This window comes from Mustela erminea, chromosome 1 (genome assembly GCF_009829155.1).
Source record: "Mustela erminea isolate mMusErm1 chromosome 1, mMusErm1.Pri, whole genome shotgun sequence".
Classification (NCBI taxonomy): Eukaryota; Metazoa; Chordata; class Mammalia; order Carnivora; family Mustelidae; genus Mustela; species Mustela erminea.
Window position 1 is genome coordinate 16,457,689 of NC_045614.1, and position 17,857 is coordinate 16,475,545.

At 53.3% G+C, this 17,857-nt stretch overlaps 2 protein-coding genes across 4 annotated transcripts in view; one reads left to right on the forward strand and one right to left on the reverse strand.

Moving 5' to 3' along the window:
* Positions 1-17,857, reverse strand: part of FYCO1 (FYVE and coiled-coil domain autophagy adaptor 1) — a 71,374-nt gene that overhangs the window by 21,068 nt on the left and 32,449 nt on the right. For all 3 annotated transcript variants that reach the window (XR_004279994.1, XM_032317537.1, XM_032317541.1), the window contains exons 11-14: positions 17,654-17,821; positions 14,992-15,141; positions 14,122-14,333; positions 11,270-11,408 (exon numbers count right to left, since the gene is read on the reverse strand). Coding sequence is in view for 2 of the 3 variants with exons in the window: in XM_032317537.1 (XP_032173428.1) it covers positions 11,270-11,408; positions 14,122-14,333; positions 14,992-15,141; positions 17,654-17,821 (669 nt within the window). In the remaining variant the exon portion in view is untranslated. The remainder of the gene's footprint in view (positions 1-11,269; positions 11,409-14,121; positions 14,334-14,991; positions 15,142-17,653; positions 17,822-17,857) is intronic.
* CXCR6 (C-X-C motif chemokine receptor 6) lies at positions 785-6,240 on the forward strand. The gene is made up of 2 exons (XM_032317550.1): positions 785-1,046; positions 4,302-6,240. Exon 2 carries the CDS (start codon positions 4,323-4,325, stop codon positions 5,343-5,345), a length of 1,023 nt encoding a protein of 340 aa, XP_032173441.1. The 5' UTR covers positions 785-1,046; positions 4,302-4,322; the 3' UTR covers positions 5,346-6,240.

Consider the following 17,857-nt stretch of genomic DNA (forward strand, 5'->3'; position numbering starts at 1 on the left):
CAAAAGGAAAGGGTGGCTCACTCTGAAGGGATGTCTTGCCTTAGAAGGTCTCTTTCAGAAGATGGGTGCTTTGGCCCACCGCCCTGCAGCATTTGGTTCGGCCCGTTCACTTGTTCATCGTCTGTCGGCCCCTGCGTCCACCTACCAGCTGTCCAGAGGTGCACACTCTACAGAGTCTCATGGCTCCCGCCTCAGCGTCCCTCTAGCTCCCGCCTTCCGGGGCGTTCTTCCCCAGAAGCATCAGCATTCCTGGGGCAGGCAGACCAACAACTAGAACTGTGTTGTCACCTGGTGCTCAGTACCTGGGGTGTTCCAAGAGTGAGGACAGCCTCAGGGAGCCAGAGGACTCCGGGTCATGTGGGTTTAGGTGTCCGCCTGGCTGACCTGTCCCCTAGCAGCACTCTGGTGCTCGAGAGACGAAAGAGACTTCAGTTTGTTTCCTGGAAGTGCCAGTTTTTAGCTGTGTGCATGCAGGGCTGTCCATTTCGGCCAGGGCCCTCAGTGTTTCCACCTGTAAACTGGGGACAGTACCTACTCTGCAGGGCTGCTGTGAGGTTCCGGGGCTGTCACGCGGGAGCAGCAGGCATACCCCGAACCTGGGGCACAACACGGACTTTGCATTGTTCCAGGCCCCAATGGCTCCAAAGAGACATGATTAGTGAAGGAAATGATGTCACGGTACAAATGCCATGAGTCTTCAGTGGGCTGCCTGAGCCAGACCTACTTCTTGCCCCCCTTCATTTACAAGTAAAAACCTTCTGAGGTCCTGACAGGTGATTACGTCCATAGCCAGGCAGCAGGGAGCGCAGGATGTGAGAGCCACCGCTTCCTATCTCTGACCCCCAAATTACACAGATGCAGGCTGGTCATGTGGATTCTGATGAACAAGGCAGGGGTGGGTAGGGCTGGGTCTCTTACGATCACCAACCAAGGGCTCTCAGAAGGCAGTCAACGGAAACACGGACCACATCACAGAGACACAGAGGCAGACCTTGCTGCTTCGAACGAGCTCACCTCTAGGACAAACTGACAGAGTCTCTTCGCCGGTGAGTCATTTATCTTTTTGTTTATAGAGTTAAAAGGCAGGTAGTAACCTCAGGCTGCTGGGGTCCTCTGATCCCTGCCTGCGGTGTAGTGTGGGGGAAAAAATGCCCAGGCTTTAGGGCTAGGCTGCTCTTGGTTTGAATTCTACCTCCGCCCCACGACCCGAGAACTGTGAAGTGACTTAGCATGGCTCTGGGCACAGAAAGCTCATAAGCTGATGGCACTGGTACTGCCCTCCTAGGGGGACAGGAGCGTCTAGCCACTCACCACATCTGTTCACTGAATAATCTCTGATTCTTGGTTTTCGTTTCTTTTGCATTATAATTTAGAATACAGACTCTCAGATGATTGTCTCATTTCTTTTCCCAATGTGAGTCAATAGACCGCTGCAAAAACTTCAGAAAGATAGACAAACATAAAGGGAGAAGGGAAATAAATCCTCACGCATTCACAGCTAGAGGCAAACTGCTGATAAACTCTGGGCATTTTTTTTTTGTTTTTTTTTTTCATTTTTACTGGCTGGCTCAGCCGGTAGAGCTCAACTCTTGATCTCAGGGTCGTGATTCAAATTCAAGTCCCACGTTTGGGCACGGAACCTACTTTAAAATATATAAATATAAATATATACATCATCAAAATCACAAAACATCGTGGATTCTTTTTTTTTTAAATTTTGGGGGGGAGGGGCAAAGAGAGAAGAGGAGCGAGGGAATGTCAAGCTCCCCAAACCCAGCAGAGAGCCCGACGTGGGGCTGGATCTCAGGACCTGGAGATCATGACTTGAGCTGAAGCCAAAGGTCTGATGCTTTACTGACCGAGACGCCCAGGCGCCCCGCCATCGTGGATTCTTAAACAAGGGTCCACAGAATACGTGGAAGAGGGACTCAAAGGGCTCACCATCCCTCGGAACGAAAGGCAGGTAGGCATGTTACTTCTGAGGAAAATGTCTGCAGTTTCAGGAGTCTCTCAAAGGGTTTGCGATCAAAGTTAAGCACCATGACCACTTTTATACCCATTTGGTCACCTGTTCATTGTGGCAGTAACAGCCAAGGCTACCGGTGCACGTTGACTTTGTGCCTCCGCTGCTCGGAGTCGTGTCCATGTAGTGCTTTCTCCAGAACCATTTAAAGCACTTCCTAAACATCTGAGTCGTGTTCTATTTTATGTCTGAATTGCAATTTGCTAATTTATTTATTATTATTAGACATTTGCACTGCTTCCAAAGTTGAATATATTACTTCTTTTTTAAATTAAATAACCCTGCATAGATTAACATAGGACTTTGGCTATTAAAGATAAAGAAATGAGTGATTTTTAACATGTCTAGAAGGAAACTGATTTTTTTAAAAGAAGATTTACCCATTTAATTTAGAGACAGTGAGAAAGTACGCACGAGCAAGGAGGAAGCGCAGAGGGAGAGAGGATCCCAAGCAGATTCCATGCTGAGTGGGGAGCCGGACGTGGGGCTCCATCTCACAACCCTGAGATCACAACCTGAGCCCAAACCAAGAGTCAGATGTTTAACAGATCCAGGCGCCCCACAGGGAAACTAATTTTTAGTCTATCTGCACAGAACTGTGCGGCCTCAATCTGTCCAGCATAACATAACTTAGTACAAGTTATGGACCTGATGGGCCCTTTGGGGAAGCCAGTTAACATCAGTGTTAATGTGCCAGCAGCAGCTGTAATAGGATTTTCTTATAAACAGGCAAGGTAAGTCAGGCAGGAATGGAGACTTGATATTACTCTGAAGGCGAGCAAAGCCGCTTGTTTTGTTGTCCAAGCGATGAAGCAGTAACACAAACATGCCCTTATCTGACCTACTTAACCCAGCAGCCCACAGAGCTGGTGGGGCCTGAGGACTCCGGATGGCCTGTCGCGCTCCCACATCGCACATTCTGCGGTCTAAGAGCAGGGACCTTTCACTGAGCAGTCGCATCCCAGAAGCGAGGTCCTTCCTTGGAGAGAAGGGCGCTCTGTCCCCGTGAGGACCGAGGGGGCAGTGCCAAGGCTGATAGCATCTCCAGGCAGGACAAAAAGTCTTCGAGTAGATTAGAAAGGAGAACGTGATCTCTCCTTGGACAGGCCCTCATCTGGCCAGCTGACATTCTGACTTTGCTAGACCAAATGCCTGTTTTTCTGGAGATTTCTTAAGGTTCTAGCAGGATATGGCCCTGGGTGACCAGTGGTGAGCCGCACTGTGGGCTGAGTCTCTACAGACCAGTGGCCCGAAGCCCCGCCACAGCTGCCCCTGCTCCCACGCCACAGCACCTCACCCTCACGTCCTGTCTGTGGTCCTCAGCACAGTCGTGGGGAAGGGATGGCCTTGAAAGGCTGGGAGCCCTGGGCAGGAAGGGTGGCTCTCGGGTTGTTGCTACAAACCTTGCTGTGAGGTTGGACCCAGCACCCCCTGCAGGAGCCCATCTGGTATCCCATTTCAACCAGATCTTCCACTGGTTAAAGGAGACCCCTTGGGCCTAAGCTGCCAGTCACACTAGCTAAAGTAATGTTCCCTTCTGGGAAAGGGTTCCTTTCAGAAGATTCCCGAAGATGAGGAAGTCTTCCAGAAGCCAGGGTGGAACAGGGTGTGCCAGGCGGTAAGGGGCAGGCTGGGCTGGCTGTGGTCGGCTGTGGCCAGCTCTGCCACCATACCTGGTTTCTTGCACACCTAAATCCAGGCAGTGGAGGGCGAGAAGAGACAGGATGGACTGTCTACCCAGGCAGAGAAGTTCTGGTCATCCTCCAAACCCCTTCTGGTCTCTGGAGGTCCCCTCAATGGAGAACCCCCCGCCCCGGAGTGGGGGGATAAGCACCTTAGCTTCCACAGAGAGCAGTTCGGGATTCTAATTTAACAGAAAGCGAGGCACAGCACGGGCAGGTGAAGGCAAGCCTGCCCACCACAAAGCAGTTCTGTACTTCCAGAAGGTCACCATTCCAATCCTACCACATGGGGACCTTTGCTTTTGAGACCAGCTGGCACCGGATTTTCTGGGCTGTGCATGGGGTGGTTATATGTTTTCTCCCAGGTGGGTGCGAGCCTTATGATTTAAGGGCTAATTAAGGGTCCCTCATGCCATTGGAGCAACCACCCCCTCAGCACTGGCTGTCTCTGGTACACAGGACTGTGCTGTCGCTGAGCAGAACATAGGTGGGTTCTGGAAAGGACTATCTGCTCCCTAAAAGTGGGGCAACAGGACTGCAGGAGAGCAAGAGGGTCATGCTGGGCCCTGCCTGTAATTGCTGTGTTTGCCTCCCAGGCGTTCACGGGAACGCGCGCCATGGAGGATGACTACGTCGACCCTGTGTTCTTCAACACTTCCAATGACAGCAGCCAGGGGCACGAGGGCTTCCTGGAGTTCGGCAAGTTCTTTCTGCCCTCTGTGTACCTGGTGGTGTTCATCTGCGGCCTGCTGGGGAACTTGCTGGTGCTGACCGTGTATGTCTCCTACCAGAAGCTGAAGAGCCTGACTGACGTGTTCCTGATAAACCTGCCCTTGGCTGACCTGGTGTTCGTCTGCACTCTGCCCTTCTGGGCCTACGCCAGCATCCACGAGTGGGTCTTTGGCAAGGTCATGTGTAAGACCCTGCTGGGCATCTACACCTTGAACTTCTACACATCCATGCTCATTCTCACCTGCATCACCATGGACCGCTTCGTAGCAGTGGTTCGGGCCACCAAGGCCTACAACCAGCAGGCAAGGAGGATGGCCTGGGGCAAGGCCATGTGCTTGCTCATCTGGGTGGTCTCCCTGCTGGTTTCCCTGCCGCAGATCATCTACGGCAACGTCCATGACTTCGACAAGCTTGTCTGTGGCTATCAAAATGAAGAGATTTCCACTGTAGTTCTCATCGCCCAGATGACGCTGGGGTTCTTCTTGCCCCTGCTCGCCATGATGGTGTGCTACTCAGTCATCATCAAGACCCTGCTTCATGCCCGAGGCTTCCGGAAGCACAAGTCCCTGAAGATCATCTTCCTGGTGGTGGCCGTGTTCCTACTGACCCAGACGCCCTTCAACCTCGTGAGGCTCATCCGCAGCACGAACTGGGAGTACTCCACCATGACCAGCTTCCATTACGCCATCATCATCACAGAGGCCGTCGCCTACCTGCGGGCCTGCCTTAACCCTGTGCTCTATGCCTTTGTTGGCCTGAAGTTTCGGAGGAACTTCTGGAAACTCATGAGGGACACTGGCTGCCTCCCTTACCTGGGGGTCTCAGGTCCATGGAAGTCTTCCGAGGAGGCTTCCAAGACCTGTTCTGCCTCTCATAACGTGGAGGCCACCAGCATGTTCCAGCTGTAGGCCTTGCCCAGGCCCGGGGAGTTCTCGGGAGCACGGCTGTGCGCTCTGGGTGCAACGAGGAAGGCTTTGTTTATGGCTCGTGTTCTCGTGCGTTCTCATGGAGTTTATGGCTTATGCATTCTCATGGAGAAGTCACCGAACCCTGCAGCTGGTGTGGGATGCTGCTTCTCGGGCATGAACACATTCCGCTTTCCTTTAGACCCCCAGGCCTGAAGCTCAGTGTGTGTTGGGGGGAAGCTCTAAAAACCGGAAGGGCTTTCCCTCCGCTATGCCCAAGAACGCTGGCTCCAAGGGAATGATGTGTGAGCCTTAAGACCTCAGGTTCTCCTTCATGGCGACTGGGGCTGAAGGCTGAAGCGGGGACCACTGCCACACAGCTGCTGAGGGCAGGTGATGGTTCGGGCTCCCCAGTCTGGAGCACTCCTCTGGCGACTAAGAAGCAGGGATATTAGGGAGGCCATGAAAACAAGTGCGGGGCCACATGGCTGGGACCTAAGTCAGTAGGCACCGGACACAAATGAGATGGGCTCTGCCTCCCCTTAGGCTTGGACTTGATAGAGATGCCTATGTTCTCTTTGATTAATCCCAGAGGGAAGGACACCAGGGAACATGAATGGGCCCTTAACAAATGAGTCAGCTGAGGAATCCAGGGGTCCAGAGAAGGTTAGGAAAATGTGCAAAGCGGAGTTTAAGACGATCTTGAGTCTAAGCGGCATTTCTGAAATGGATTCTTTGATGGGTTTGCTCATTTAAAAAAACTCAAATAGTTCAATGCCTGATACACTCTCGCATATATAAATCACGTTATTGGTGTATATAGAACACAAACATGCCTGTGTCAAAGAGTATATGATTTTCATGACAAAGAAATAAAACCTTTTTAAAAGTCTCTAAACGATGCTTATCCTCAGGCACGTTCTACTTTACTGTGGTATGCGTGGAACATACAGGAAAGTGATTATTCCAGGGGCTCGAAGCATAGGAAACGAGTTAAAACTGTACACTTTAAGGCACTGTTCTATCAAGGAAATAGAATATACCAGTGTTCCCTCCTCCTCTCTGGCTTGCAACCTCCTGACCAAATTGTGAAGTGCGTTCGTGTAACCTCCATGATATGGTCACAGGATAAGGCCATCAGGAATGTCATACTTGATTAAGTATATTATATTAGATCCTAGCAATCTGCTCAGTAGGCAAAGTTGCTTTTTTTGGCTCATGCTTCCCAAAATCACTCACCAAAATGGAGAGAACCAATCGCCAATGGTGAAAGCGGGTGCACAGGGCCGGGGAGGGGGCGCGGGCCTGGCTCAACGGTGTGGCTCTTGGGGTCTCGACTGACCAGAGTGGAATCCCAGCTCCGGCTCTCACCCGTTGGCTAGACCGGTCGGCAGTCCCTTTAACCTCTTCTGTTTTGGTGAAATGTGGGCCGTCCTGGCGCCCGCCTCTGGGGGCTGGCGTGCGGGGGACTTGGGTTTAAGAGCACAAAGCTTGCTCAGCACAGTGTGTGCTCGGCGGGGGGAGGGGCTGTAAGGATGGCAATGGTGGCCCGAGAACCAGCGACACACCGAGGCCGCAGGTCATCCTCTATGAGCTGGAAAGGTGCGGGAGTGTGTGCTTCGTGCGTCCGGCGCCGTGGGGGACGTGCCCCATAGCCTGGTCCAGCAGTGCAAGGGGCTGGGCCAAACCAGGCCCACGCGACCCTCCCTACTGTCTCCCGCTCATGCTTAAATGCTCCCGCGGGAGCAGCTGCCTCCAGTGTCCATGGGCCGTGTGGACCAAGAGCCTTCTCGTTCAACAAAGTCTGCCCTTTCGATGGTGACAAGGCTGACCTTTATCGTCTTTAAACTGGCTTCACAAAAAAACCAACTGGGGACAAAACATAAATGGTCTCCAAGTGGGAGACCTGGTGAGTTCATCCTCGGTTTAGCCCAGTGGAGAGTGGGGCCCCCAGCCCCTGGCTTCCCCAGAACAAGACAGAGGCCCTCCCTGGAAAGGAGGACGTGAAGAGGCAGGAAGCCAGGGGCCCTGCAGCCCTCAAGGGAAGCAGTGTGGTGTGACGGGGACGCCAGGGCTCTGGGGTCACCCGGCCGCTGGCTCGGTGACTGTGCATCCTTGGGCATGGCACTCCGCCTCCCCAAGGCCCGTTCACCATCCACACCACCCCTCCGCCCCCCTTCCCTCTAGGAGTGCTCATGAGGCCTGCACAGTCAAGCTGGGGGCTGCCGGTCCAAAGTAACTGAGGGGCAGCTGCGGGGCCTGCTGGCTTCTTCCTAACCAGGGGCCTGCCAGGCTGAGCTAAACAAAACCAGGTGCCCATCAGGCCATGCCCCATCCCGGGCCTGTGTTACATGCCCTCTCCAGGCTCCCTGCAGAAAGGCTGTGTCCCTCCTTCAGCAGCTTAGGAAAACCCAGGACAGCACGGCCATGGAATCTTCCTTTACCTTCTCTGAATCCTCAGTCACTCATCATGCCTGTATCTCTGGCCCCTTATCTGCTACCCCTGAGAGTAGAGATTTTCCCAAGCCCTCCGCTAGGTACCCAGCACCGCTGCCTACAGAGGCAGGCACAGCCCACACAGCTTACAGACAGAGCACTTTTTATGTCTTGACTGCTCTGTTCACCTAATAGCCCCATGAAGGACAAGTTCCCAGCCTCAGCCCTGCTGGGCTCCTCCTCTTGACTGTGCTCACACACATACCAGCACACGATGGGGTACAGGTGGGGGACTGCAGAAGGGGGCCGGGCTGCCTTGAGGATGGCCTCAGGGCCTGAGGGTAAGCTCCTCCCCCACCATGTTCCCAGCATTTTGTGGGGCAGTGGGGGTGGGGGGGGTGGTTAGAGGCCCTGGACAGCCACATACTCTGAGACAAGGGAGCATATGGGGACCCCGATTCCAGGGGCTGCCTGGGAGCCAGAAGCCCAGTTGACTTCTGGACGGAGGCACAAAAGGGCTGAAGCTGCCCCTGGGCGGCAGGGCGGAGGAAGGGCAGGGAGCACAGGGTCCAGGACGGTCTCTACCAAGGGCCCCTCAAGGCAGCGCCCATTCTGGGAACCTGGTCTTCTGCAGTCTGGGGTAACTCCCAGTGCTGTTCGGGGGGAGGCCTGGTGCTACCATACCCATTTTTCTGGTGAGGACACTAATTCAGAGAGAGGCCCACCTGTGAGGCCCACCTGCTGGAGCTCCCCCAGCAGAGCGAGGGCTAGGACTCCAGGGAGCAGCCCCTCTGCGGGCCAGCAGAGGTTTCCTACAGCTGACCGACTCGACGTACCGCCAGCTCTGTAGTCCTCACCCAGGGGGAGATGCTGGGTTACCCCAAGCACAGACAGCTTTCTAACCGTAACCATCCTCACCATGTCCTGTTCTTGTGTTGCTTCTGAGATGCAGGCATCACATCTCCTGACAGGAGACAAACCTACCAGAGCCCCCGCAAAGCACGGGGACCGAGAATCGCTGCTCATAGGGCAAATACTGGCAAAGGGGCTTGGAGGCGCAGGGACAGTCTCTACAAGTTTGGCTCAGTATCAATGGGCATCCGAGTGGTCTTCCTTGGGGACAGGGCACACAGCTCAGCCCGACACCACGATGCACGCGGAGCATGACAGACCCAGTGTGTCTCTATGGAAGGTATCCCAGGCACAAGGCCCTAGACTCCGCGCTTGATGTCACATGGTCTGTTTGTCTGGTAACCACAAGGAGAGGCCAGGCCGGGATGAAGGCTGAGCAGAAGCCCAGAGACCCAAGGCCCAGCCCTGCTACTGGCCGAGAAGAGCTTTCTTTCTGTCTGTCCTGCCACCTGAGTCTAGAGCACAGACGGACCACGTGGTCCATGAGAAGGCTCAGGGTGGGCATGGCTGAGCACGGGAGCAGGTGCGAAGAGGCGTGCCTGGAGGGCTCGGAAGAAAGCCAGCTGTTCTCCCCAGGGGCAGGGCCGTGCTTCTCTTTCTTGCCACCATCCTCGCAGGTGGGCGGCTGCTCGGGAGTGTGGGGACCTCCCTCTGTCCCCTCCCTGTGCCGGGAGGGCCGAGGCAGAGAACTTCATAAGCCTAAGAATGTGCCCACGTGGGGAAGAGTGGACACGGGCAAGGGGGGGTGGGCAGGCTTCCGACGTGCAGATGGGGAAGTGGGACCCCTGGAAGAGAACTGAATTCTTCACAACGAACCTGCAGCCCCTAAACGGAGGGAGGAGCTCTGGGCTCAAAGCCCAGCCCTGACACTTACAGCCACGTGACCGAGAGCAGCGTATCTGGCCTCCGGAGGCTTCCGGGGCATTACCTCCCTGGCCTGGAAGGTTGGACAGCGACTGAGCGGGACCACATCTAGACGCGGCGGGCTCAGGGAAGGGGCCTGACAGTCATTTTCAACAACACTGCTGCCAAGCAGCCTGCTTTCCTCGGGAATCTGGACACGCAGGGCACTTAATCCCTTCTGGCTCACTTCTTGCTTTGGACTTGCTCATTTCTTTCCCGAAGTGTCCTGTCAGGGAGGCTTAAGCAAACCCGGGGCTCTAGACCACTCACGCTTTCTCAGGAGTCCCGGTGTTTCTGATTGGTCTTAAACTCACGAAGAAAAGGAACGTACAAGAAACCTGCCAGAGACCCTGGGGTCTTCTCTAACGCACAAAGACGGTGTGTGAGGGTGCAGGCCCTTAGCTGACTGGTCCTCGACAGATGGAGTGCAGGCCCTGCGGGCTCTTGTCCGCCAGCCCCAGATCCACCCTGGAGGCCACAGGCCGGCATGCTGGCAGTTTCCTTTCCCTGGAACACTTCCTGATTTCCCAGCACCAAAACACAGTTACGTGTCAGCGGTCAGAGAGCCTTCTGGGTTTGTTCTTCCTGGGAAAGGGGAAGGTGAGGGATGAAGGAGACAGGGAGCTGCAGGGGGTCACTGAGGCTCTGGCCCTGCTCCCTTCCCCGCCAGCCACCCAGCAGGGAGTACGGTGACCAGGTGATGGCGGCAGACTGACTCGGGGCCGCTGGCACAGAGCAGGCCCCCAGGAGAACGTCGCAGGCTATGTGGTGGGTGGAGGGTGTGGGGGCTTCAGAAGGGGAGGCAGGGCTTCCGGGAGGGAAAAGGCGAGGTCCAAAGTTCCGGAAGCAACAGTGCGCGGGGCTGAAGGGCTGGGTGATCGTGTTGGTGCTCTCCGTGAGGCCACAACACGCGGGTTCAGTCGCCTCTTGTCAGAGAACAGGGGAGAGTGAAGGGATACCCTTCAGCCTAAACCCTCTTGCCCTGAGAGCTTCATGAGGATTAAATGTCTCTCTTCCCACACAGCAGAAATCCTGATTAATCCTGGCCCCTCCTGAACTCTGGGCAGGAAGAGAGGGACAGAGATCTCAATGTGGGTGTTGGCAAGAGCATCACCAAACTCCCCAACGGAGGCAAAGTGGGTAAATTCTTCGTTGGCTTTTGAAGAGCCAGTGCTTTGGTGTAGAAACTGCATTTAAGCCTGAACACCAGGGGCTGAGAGACACTGAGCCAGGCTGCCATGCGGGGAGGGGACTTGGCCTGTCCCTACAGGTCCCCGGGCACAAAATCTCAACGTTTCAACGGGGTGGCACTTTGTGTGGTTATTCCATCCCTCGAAGCCTTGTTGGAAAAGAGATGAGACGGCCGGCGGAGGGTAAGTACTAACGGACACTCAGGACACGGACAGACGCCAGGCTGCGCACACAACCGGTGACGGCGTGAAGAGGAAGTGAGCGGGTGGCCATCTGCCAGCCGAGGAGAGAAGTGCCAGGAGAAGCCCAACCTGCTGATACCCTGACCTTGGCCTTCCAGTCTCCAGAACGGTTCTGAGCACTGTTCAGAGGCACTTTCCCTTAAACACAGATAGCTGATGCTGCTTCCAAACTCTCACTTTCCTGGTCCTTTAGTCAGAAGGCACTCGGGGAGCACGTAGGAAATAAAGGTGAGGTGTACTCACTGTTCAGGCAAGTTCGGGTCAAGGGAGTCAGTTTCGGTGGGTGTTTCGGGCAAGGAGGAGCCGGACTCCTGGATCTGGCACAGCTCCTCGTCTGTGATGATGTCAAACACGGCATCGTCCGGCGGCCTGCAGTCGGCGTCTACACCCGGGTCACGGAGGCAGATGGGGAGAGAAGAGACACATACCATGAAGCACAGGATGGGGAGGGTGCCCTGGGAGGTCAGGGGCTGTGGCTGCATGGGACGGGCCACCGGGACACACTCTCAGGGCCCACTCAACCTATGGCTATTCTGTCTGGGTGGGAGAGAAATGGCGGCAAGGACATTCCAGAAAGTAGTGGGGACTACAGGTGAAACTGCACAGATGAACTACAAGGTTTCTCTTAAGCTCCTCAGTTGGGCCTTAACGAGATTTCAAGCTCTTACATATTCTCTGAGGCCTCTTATTTAGAAGAAAAAAAACAACAACCTGTCAAATCCTTATCCGGCAGGAATCTAAAAAAAAAGTAAACACACTTCTGTGCTCCTGAGTCTTACTCCCTAAGACACAGATGTGACTTATTCATCATGCCTGTTTGAACGCAAGATTCTATCCGACCTGCATTTTTACCTCCATCCAATGGGGGATGGGCAAGAACCCCCCTCTGCTCAAGATGGCAGCAAGCACTGCGATTCTGGTATCTGACTTTGTAGGCCCCTCAGGAGGAAGGAGGCCCTCTGGACACTCTTGTGCCGGTCACCCACTTACAAGTACTTTCCTGCCTGTGTCACGGAAAATGTGATGGCAGGCCTGAGGTAAAAGAAAGGCAGAGAAGGAAGACAGAAAAAAGGAAAGACAAAGAAAGGCAAAAAAACAAGGAGACAGGAAATGTCAGAAATCAAAACAAGTGACCTCAGTACTCTGGCACAGAGCCACCCTGCCATTGCTGACCATCTGACGTTGAGTCAGGGAGGAGATTCCTGGACGCTTTACCAAGAGCAGTTCATGTAAGCTACAAGCTTTCAGCTGGCCCTGCCACAGGGCTACTGGGACAGGCTGTGCTTTAGATGGAACATCCTTCTTGTCTGAGGCCTGTATGATGGAGGACTTCAGATGCAGGTTGAAAAAGGGGACCAAGGGCTGGTTTCTTTTCATTCACCCAGCCACGCTTCTGAACCTGCCTTCTGAGGCTGGTGGAAGGAAGGAAGGACAAGGAAGGAAGGCACAATGAGAATCAGGAGAGAAATCAAAGAAGACTTAGATGGAGAGCTATACCATGTTCATGGATCGGAAGACTCAATTTTGTTAACATGTCAATTCTTCCCAACTTGTTCTAGAGACTCAGCGTGATCCCAATCATAATTTCACCAGGATTTCTTACTGAAATTGACAATTCTAAAATTGATATGGATAAGCAAAAAAAAACAAGAATAGCCAACACTTTGATAAAGAACAAAATTAGAAGACCTGCTCTACTTGATTTAAAACTCATTAGAAAAGCATGGTGATCTCAACAGTCTGGTATCAGTGAGAGAAAACACACATGGATAAATGGAATAGGACAGCAAGTCTGGATACAAACCCAGTTGATTTTGACAAAGGTGAAAAGGCAATTCTCTGAGGAAAGAACACCATTTTTCAACCAATGGTGTTGGAAGAACTGGACAACCACATGCAAAATATGAATCTCTACGCATAGCTTGTAGCGTATATAGAAATTTAACTCAAAGTGGATTATAGATCTAAAACTATGAAATTTCTAGAAGAAAACAGAAAATCTTTGTGTCTTTGGGTTAAGCAAAGGTAGATATGACACCAAAAGAAAAGAAAAAAGTTGATCCGTAAGAGAAAAAAATGGAATGGACTTCATAAAATTAAAACCGTCTGCATTTTAAAGACCATTTCTGCTCTTTGAAAGAAAGTAAAAAAGAGGTTTTTCTTTACCTTACTTAGGAAAAAGGTACTTGTAAAACACATATGTGATAAATAACTTCCATCCAGAACATATAAAGGACCCTCAAAACTTAAATAATTAAAAAAAATAATTTAAAATGGGTTTGAAGAAGATACAGAAATACTACGCCCAGTACATTCCACCATCCCTGTTCTTTGTACCAAATATAAATAATGGCATCTGCCAACTTCCTGGATGATCCAGTTAAACAAAAGAGTAACTAATAGGATTTCTGAATGCTGGCTGACCTGCATTCAGGCAGAGGTCAGGAAAAGTCCATAGGGACCACCTGCGGGAAGTGGGGATGTTGGAGCAAAGACAAGACCCTGCCGTCTTGGCTCTGCCTCCCTGGTATTCTACACCCACAGTCTGGTCCATGTTGAGGACAGCCTGGCCTGCTCTGCAGGCCTGTGCTGGGAGTAGGAACAACAGAGCCAGATCCCACTTGCTCGTACTGAGCAGAGGAAAGGACGAGGAGAATACATCTTCCTTAGTCCCTGAGGGATCGTGTGAGCCACAGGGAGAAGGTGAAGAATGTGCTCACTTCCACACACAACTCTGGCCTCTGGTTACTCTGGCAGGAGGGCTGGGTATTGGGGTGAGACTCGGGAGACAGTATTTCCCAAGGTGTGGGGTACATTCCACTGGCAGCATGTGAGTTAAGAGGTACACAGACCTCAGATTAAATAACACTGACTCATACCAGGAGGAAATGAATTCCCTTTACAATTCTCTTTCAAGCCTAATTACATAAAAAAGAAAGTCTCAAACTGGTATAATACATTTTTAGCTCCTCTTTAATGCCCGTTTGGAAAACCATGAATTCAGCTCATTACAGCTAACTAGGCACACTGGAGTGGTGGTGGGGGGCGGGGTGGGTGGCACCTAAGAACACAGAGGGCAGGAGTGGGAGCCTGACCTTGGCCTCTGGCGGCCTGGGGCCCAGCCTGGGCTGGCGACAGTGCAGGGCTGGGCTCCCCCTGGCTGGTGCCCGAGCTGGCGCTGTCGGGGGAGCCAAGGCCATCGCTGAACTTCCGGAAGCAGGCTCGGCAGCAGCGTTCCTTCTTGCCACTGTGCTTAGTCAGGACGTAGTTGTTGCAGCAGTAGTAACAGAAGACGCGGCCGCAGATCCTGGGGCGAAACGAGCACGGGCTGTGAGGGTGACGCACTGTGGGTCCCACAATCTGCACTGGGCTCTAGATGCCATATGGCTCTCGTCAGACCTGGCTCTGCCCTCACCAAGGAGTGTGGCCTTCCCACCAATCTGATAAGATTCCAATAAAGCCATCTTGATAAGGCCCTGGGAGATGTTTTCTTTCCCAAGTTCCTGGGAGGCAGGGGGATAAAGTACGTGGCTGAGCCCACCTTCTCTGCCACTGGAATGCAGGCGTACTGTTCCACGCCTCGGGGGCTGAGGCTCCAAGGGACCCCAGACCCACCTGGGCTGTGCGGATGATATTCCATCTCGCTTGGCCCCAAATGAGATTTATTTCTGCCTACCGTTCTTTGGGCCCTAGGAAGGTCTCCACTGTCCGCAGTCCCCCAGCCAAGGGTTGCTGGTGTCTGGGTGCTCCACGGCCCTGTGGGTCCCCTTGACTCTGCCCACACCCCTTTATCAAATCTTCTTCCCCTTTAGGGATCCCAGCATGTCCTGCCAGGACCCTGCCTAATGCGCCCCATCGTTTGGTTCCCTCAGGACCGAATGGCAAAGTGTGTTTCCCAGAAAGCCAGCGGCAGGGCGCACGCCTGCGGGTGGTGCCTGCTTCGGGGCTGAGTCCCACCCGCTGACCTGCAGTGGTGCCGCCGCACCATCCAGCTGAACTCTCGCTTGCAGTCGTGACAGTGGCTTGCCTCTGTGTCCCCGAGCCACCTCTCCTCAGCACTGAGCTTCTGTTGGAATTCCAGGGCATCTGATTTCTGCCACAGAGCATCCTTGTCCCTGAGACAGAGCCGCATTAGAAAAAAAGAAGAATCCGTGAGAACAACGGGATGATCCCTGATTCATTTCCAAAGCCTGATTCCAAAGTTCCCAAGACATGGTAGGAAAATTGACTTTCCTTGGAAACACCCCCACTTTAGGCCTCATCTGGCCCCTGCATCACTCCTAGACTCAGCTGATGGCGCGCAAGTGAGGGCAGAGGATGCCCATGATGTACGTAGGCCCACCAGGGTCACATGCTGCTCAGGCGTCCAAGGGACAGTGTTTCTCGGTCACTTGGAGCAGCAGCTGTAACAGGTTGTCACGGACATGATGGCCTGAGTGCTGTGAGCCCAAGGACCACAGATGCACTGCCCATGCAAATCTTAAATGTGTTCCGGAAGCTTTATGGGTTTAGGTTTTAAGTAACAAGTGATCGGTGGAGGAGACCAAAAATTGCCCCACCTGAGAGTCTGATGGGATGTTAACTGCCCCTGCTCCTCAGAGAGATGGTACCTACTCTAGGAGGCAAGACTGAAGGAAGAGGGGGGGCTTTTCAGAAAGGTCTGGCAGCGTCAGAACATGGCCGATGCACCAGCGCCCAGGTGTGGAGGCTTCTGTGTTGCTGCTCATGGTCATTTTCGAGGCTTATGGCTTCCGACTTGGGAAGGCTTTGTTCTTTCCAAGACGGAGCCCCGGCCACCATCCCAAGGTTACTGTAGGCCCAGGAGCACCTCAGTCTCGAAGACCAACACCAGGTTCACTGAAGTCCTGTGAGAAACTGATGCCATCACCAGCCGGAGACTCCCAATCCACAGAGCTCTCCCCTTAAATACTAAAAGCTGGGACGGGGCTGCCCAGGTGGCTCGGCTGGTTGAGCATCAGACTCCCGGTTTCAGCTCAGGTCCTGATCTCATGGGTTGTGAGATCGAACCTGTGCTGGACTCTGCGCTCAGCACGGAGTCTGCTTGGGATTCTTTCTTCCTTCTTCTCCCTCCCCCTCTGCCCTTCTTCCCCATGCTTTTGCTCTCTCTCTCTCAAATAAATCAATCTTCAAAAGCCAGGCCAGAAGCCAGGAACTGACTGGCTCTTCAAGGATGCCGGAAGTTGTCAGCAAGCAGGACAACTCACGCCCTGGTCCAGCATCATCCTCCTGGCTGATTCTCAGCCCCTCCGCCCTGTCTCCTGGAGGCCAGGCACCCACACCCTGGAATGTGGGACGCTGTCAGGACCAGGGTCCTTCCATCCCACACCTCAGGAAGAGATCTGAGTTCAGAGGTCATAGATGCCCTGAGTTCCAAGTCTGAAAACTAATGACACGTGGGCAGAGGCCTCACACTTGCAAACACCACCATTTGGCAATCCCAAGTCAATGAGTGGCTTTAGGCATCGCTTATCCATGGCTGCCAACATTGCAGAGAATGGGCTCATCAGGTCTTACGTGGCTCTTGAAAGCAAGGCCCAAACTGTAAACCAATTCTATGAAGCGTTCTTGAGAAAATGCTGAACTTGGGTCCAAGTCAGCCTTTAGTAGAGCAGCGGATCTCGACTCTCGACGCTGGCTCACTGATGCCCCGGTCTCACTCCGAGACGTTCCAGCTGGCTTGGTCTGGATAGGGTCTGGACGTGGGTATCATTTTAATAGCTCCCCTAGGGATTCTAACCTGAGGCTGGGGTGGGGGAACAACTGCTGTGGTTTTAACTAACAATTTACAAATTAACAATTTACAGACATCCTGAGGTTGGAAGAACATGTTAAATGGCACCACAGGGATGCAATCAGCAAAATCCAAGCTGTGGGAGACTCGGCCAGATGCATGACCTAGCTTCCTCGAAAGTAAACTGCAACGAAAAAAACCCCAAAAAACAAAAAACAAGTTGGTGAGATGGTGGCCAAATCACAGGCTAAGTAAGAGAAACCTAACATACTTCCCCTGCAGCGTATGGATCTGATCTAGAGCCTCATTAGAAAAAATTATACTCTCGCGAGAAGTAAGGCCATCTGGGAAGTTGGGCCCTTCACCCGTGTGGTGACAAGGGTCAGGAGCACAGCACGCGTGTCCTCCAGTTCCTGAGTGCCCTCCTGGCTCTGCTCACACGCTGCTACCTGCACTGCCTGCTACCCGTGGGCACTGGAGCGTGCGAGGCCTGGTACCGGGGAAAGCGGGAGGGCGGAGAAGGGTAAAGGGGCTCACGAAAGAGGGACAAGGGACAAGAGAGCTTCCTAAAGATATGAGACATCACTTACTGTCATGCCTGTGGCTAAGAACACAGAGATTTTGAAAATAATGCCCCAGCAAGTACAACAGCATTAACTCAGATGAGCACTGATGGGAGCAGTGAAATCCACCCTTCAAGGCGGCCAAGGGCCAGGGTGTGCCCCATCTGTGTTGGGGGAGGGCCTCAATGACGCAACACAGGCAGACACGGGGCCCATTTCCCTCGAGAGGCCTTTCAAGCGCAGCTGCATGTCTTTCAAGAGAAATCCCAGCTCCGGGGAGGCCCCGAGCCAGCTGCTGGCACCGACTCTCACCTGAGCAGCTCGATCAGCCGTTCCTCCAGGTACTGCTTGGTTCTATTCAGGTCATCGAGGTCCGCGAGCATCTTCTGGTCATTCTTCTCCCGGTCTGTCACCTCCTGGCAGAGTCTGTTGTAATACTCTTGGATTTTTGTCGTGGCTTTTTCAAGTTCCTTCTGGGTCCTGGTGGAGAAGTGGGAAGCTTACCGATAAGCCACT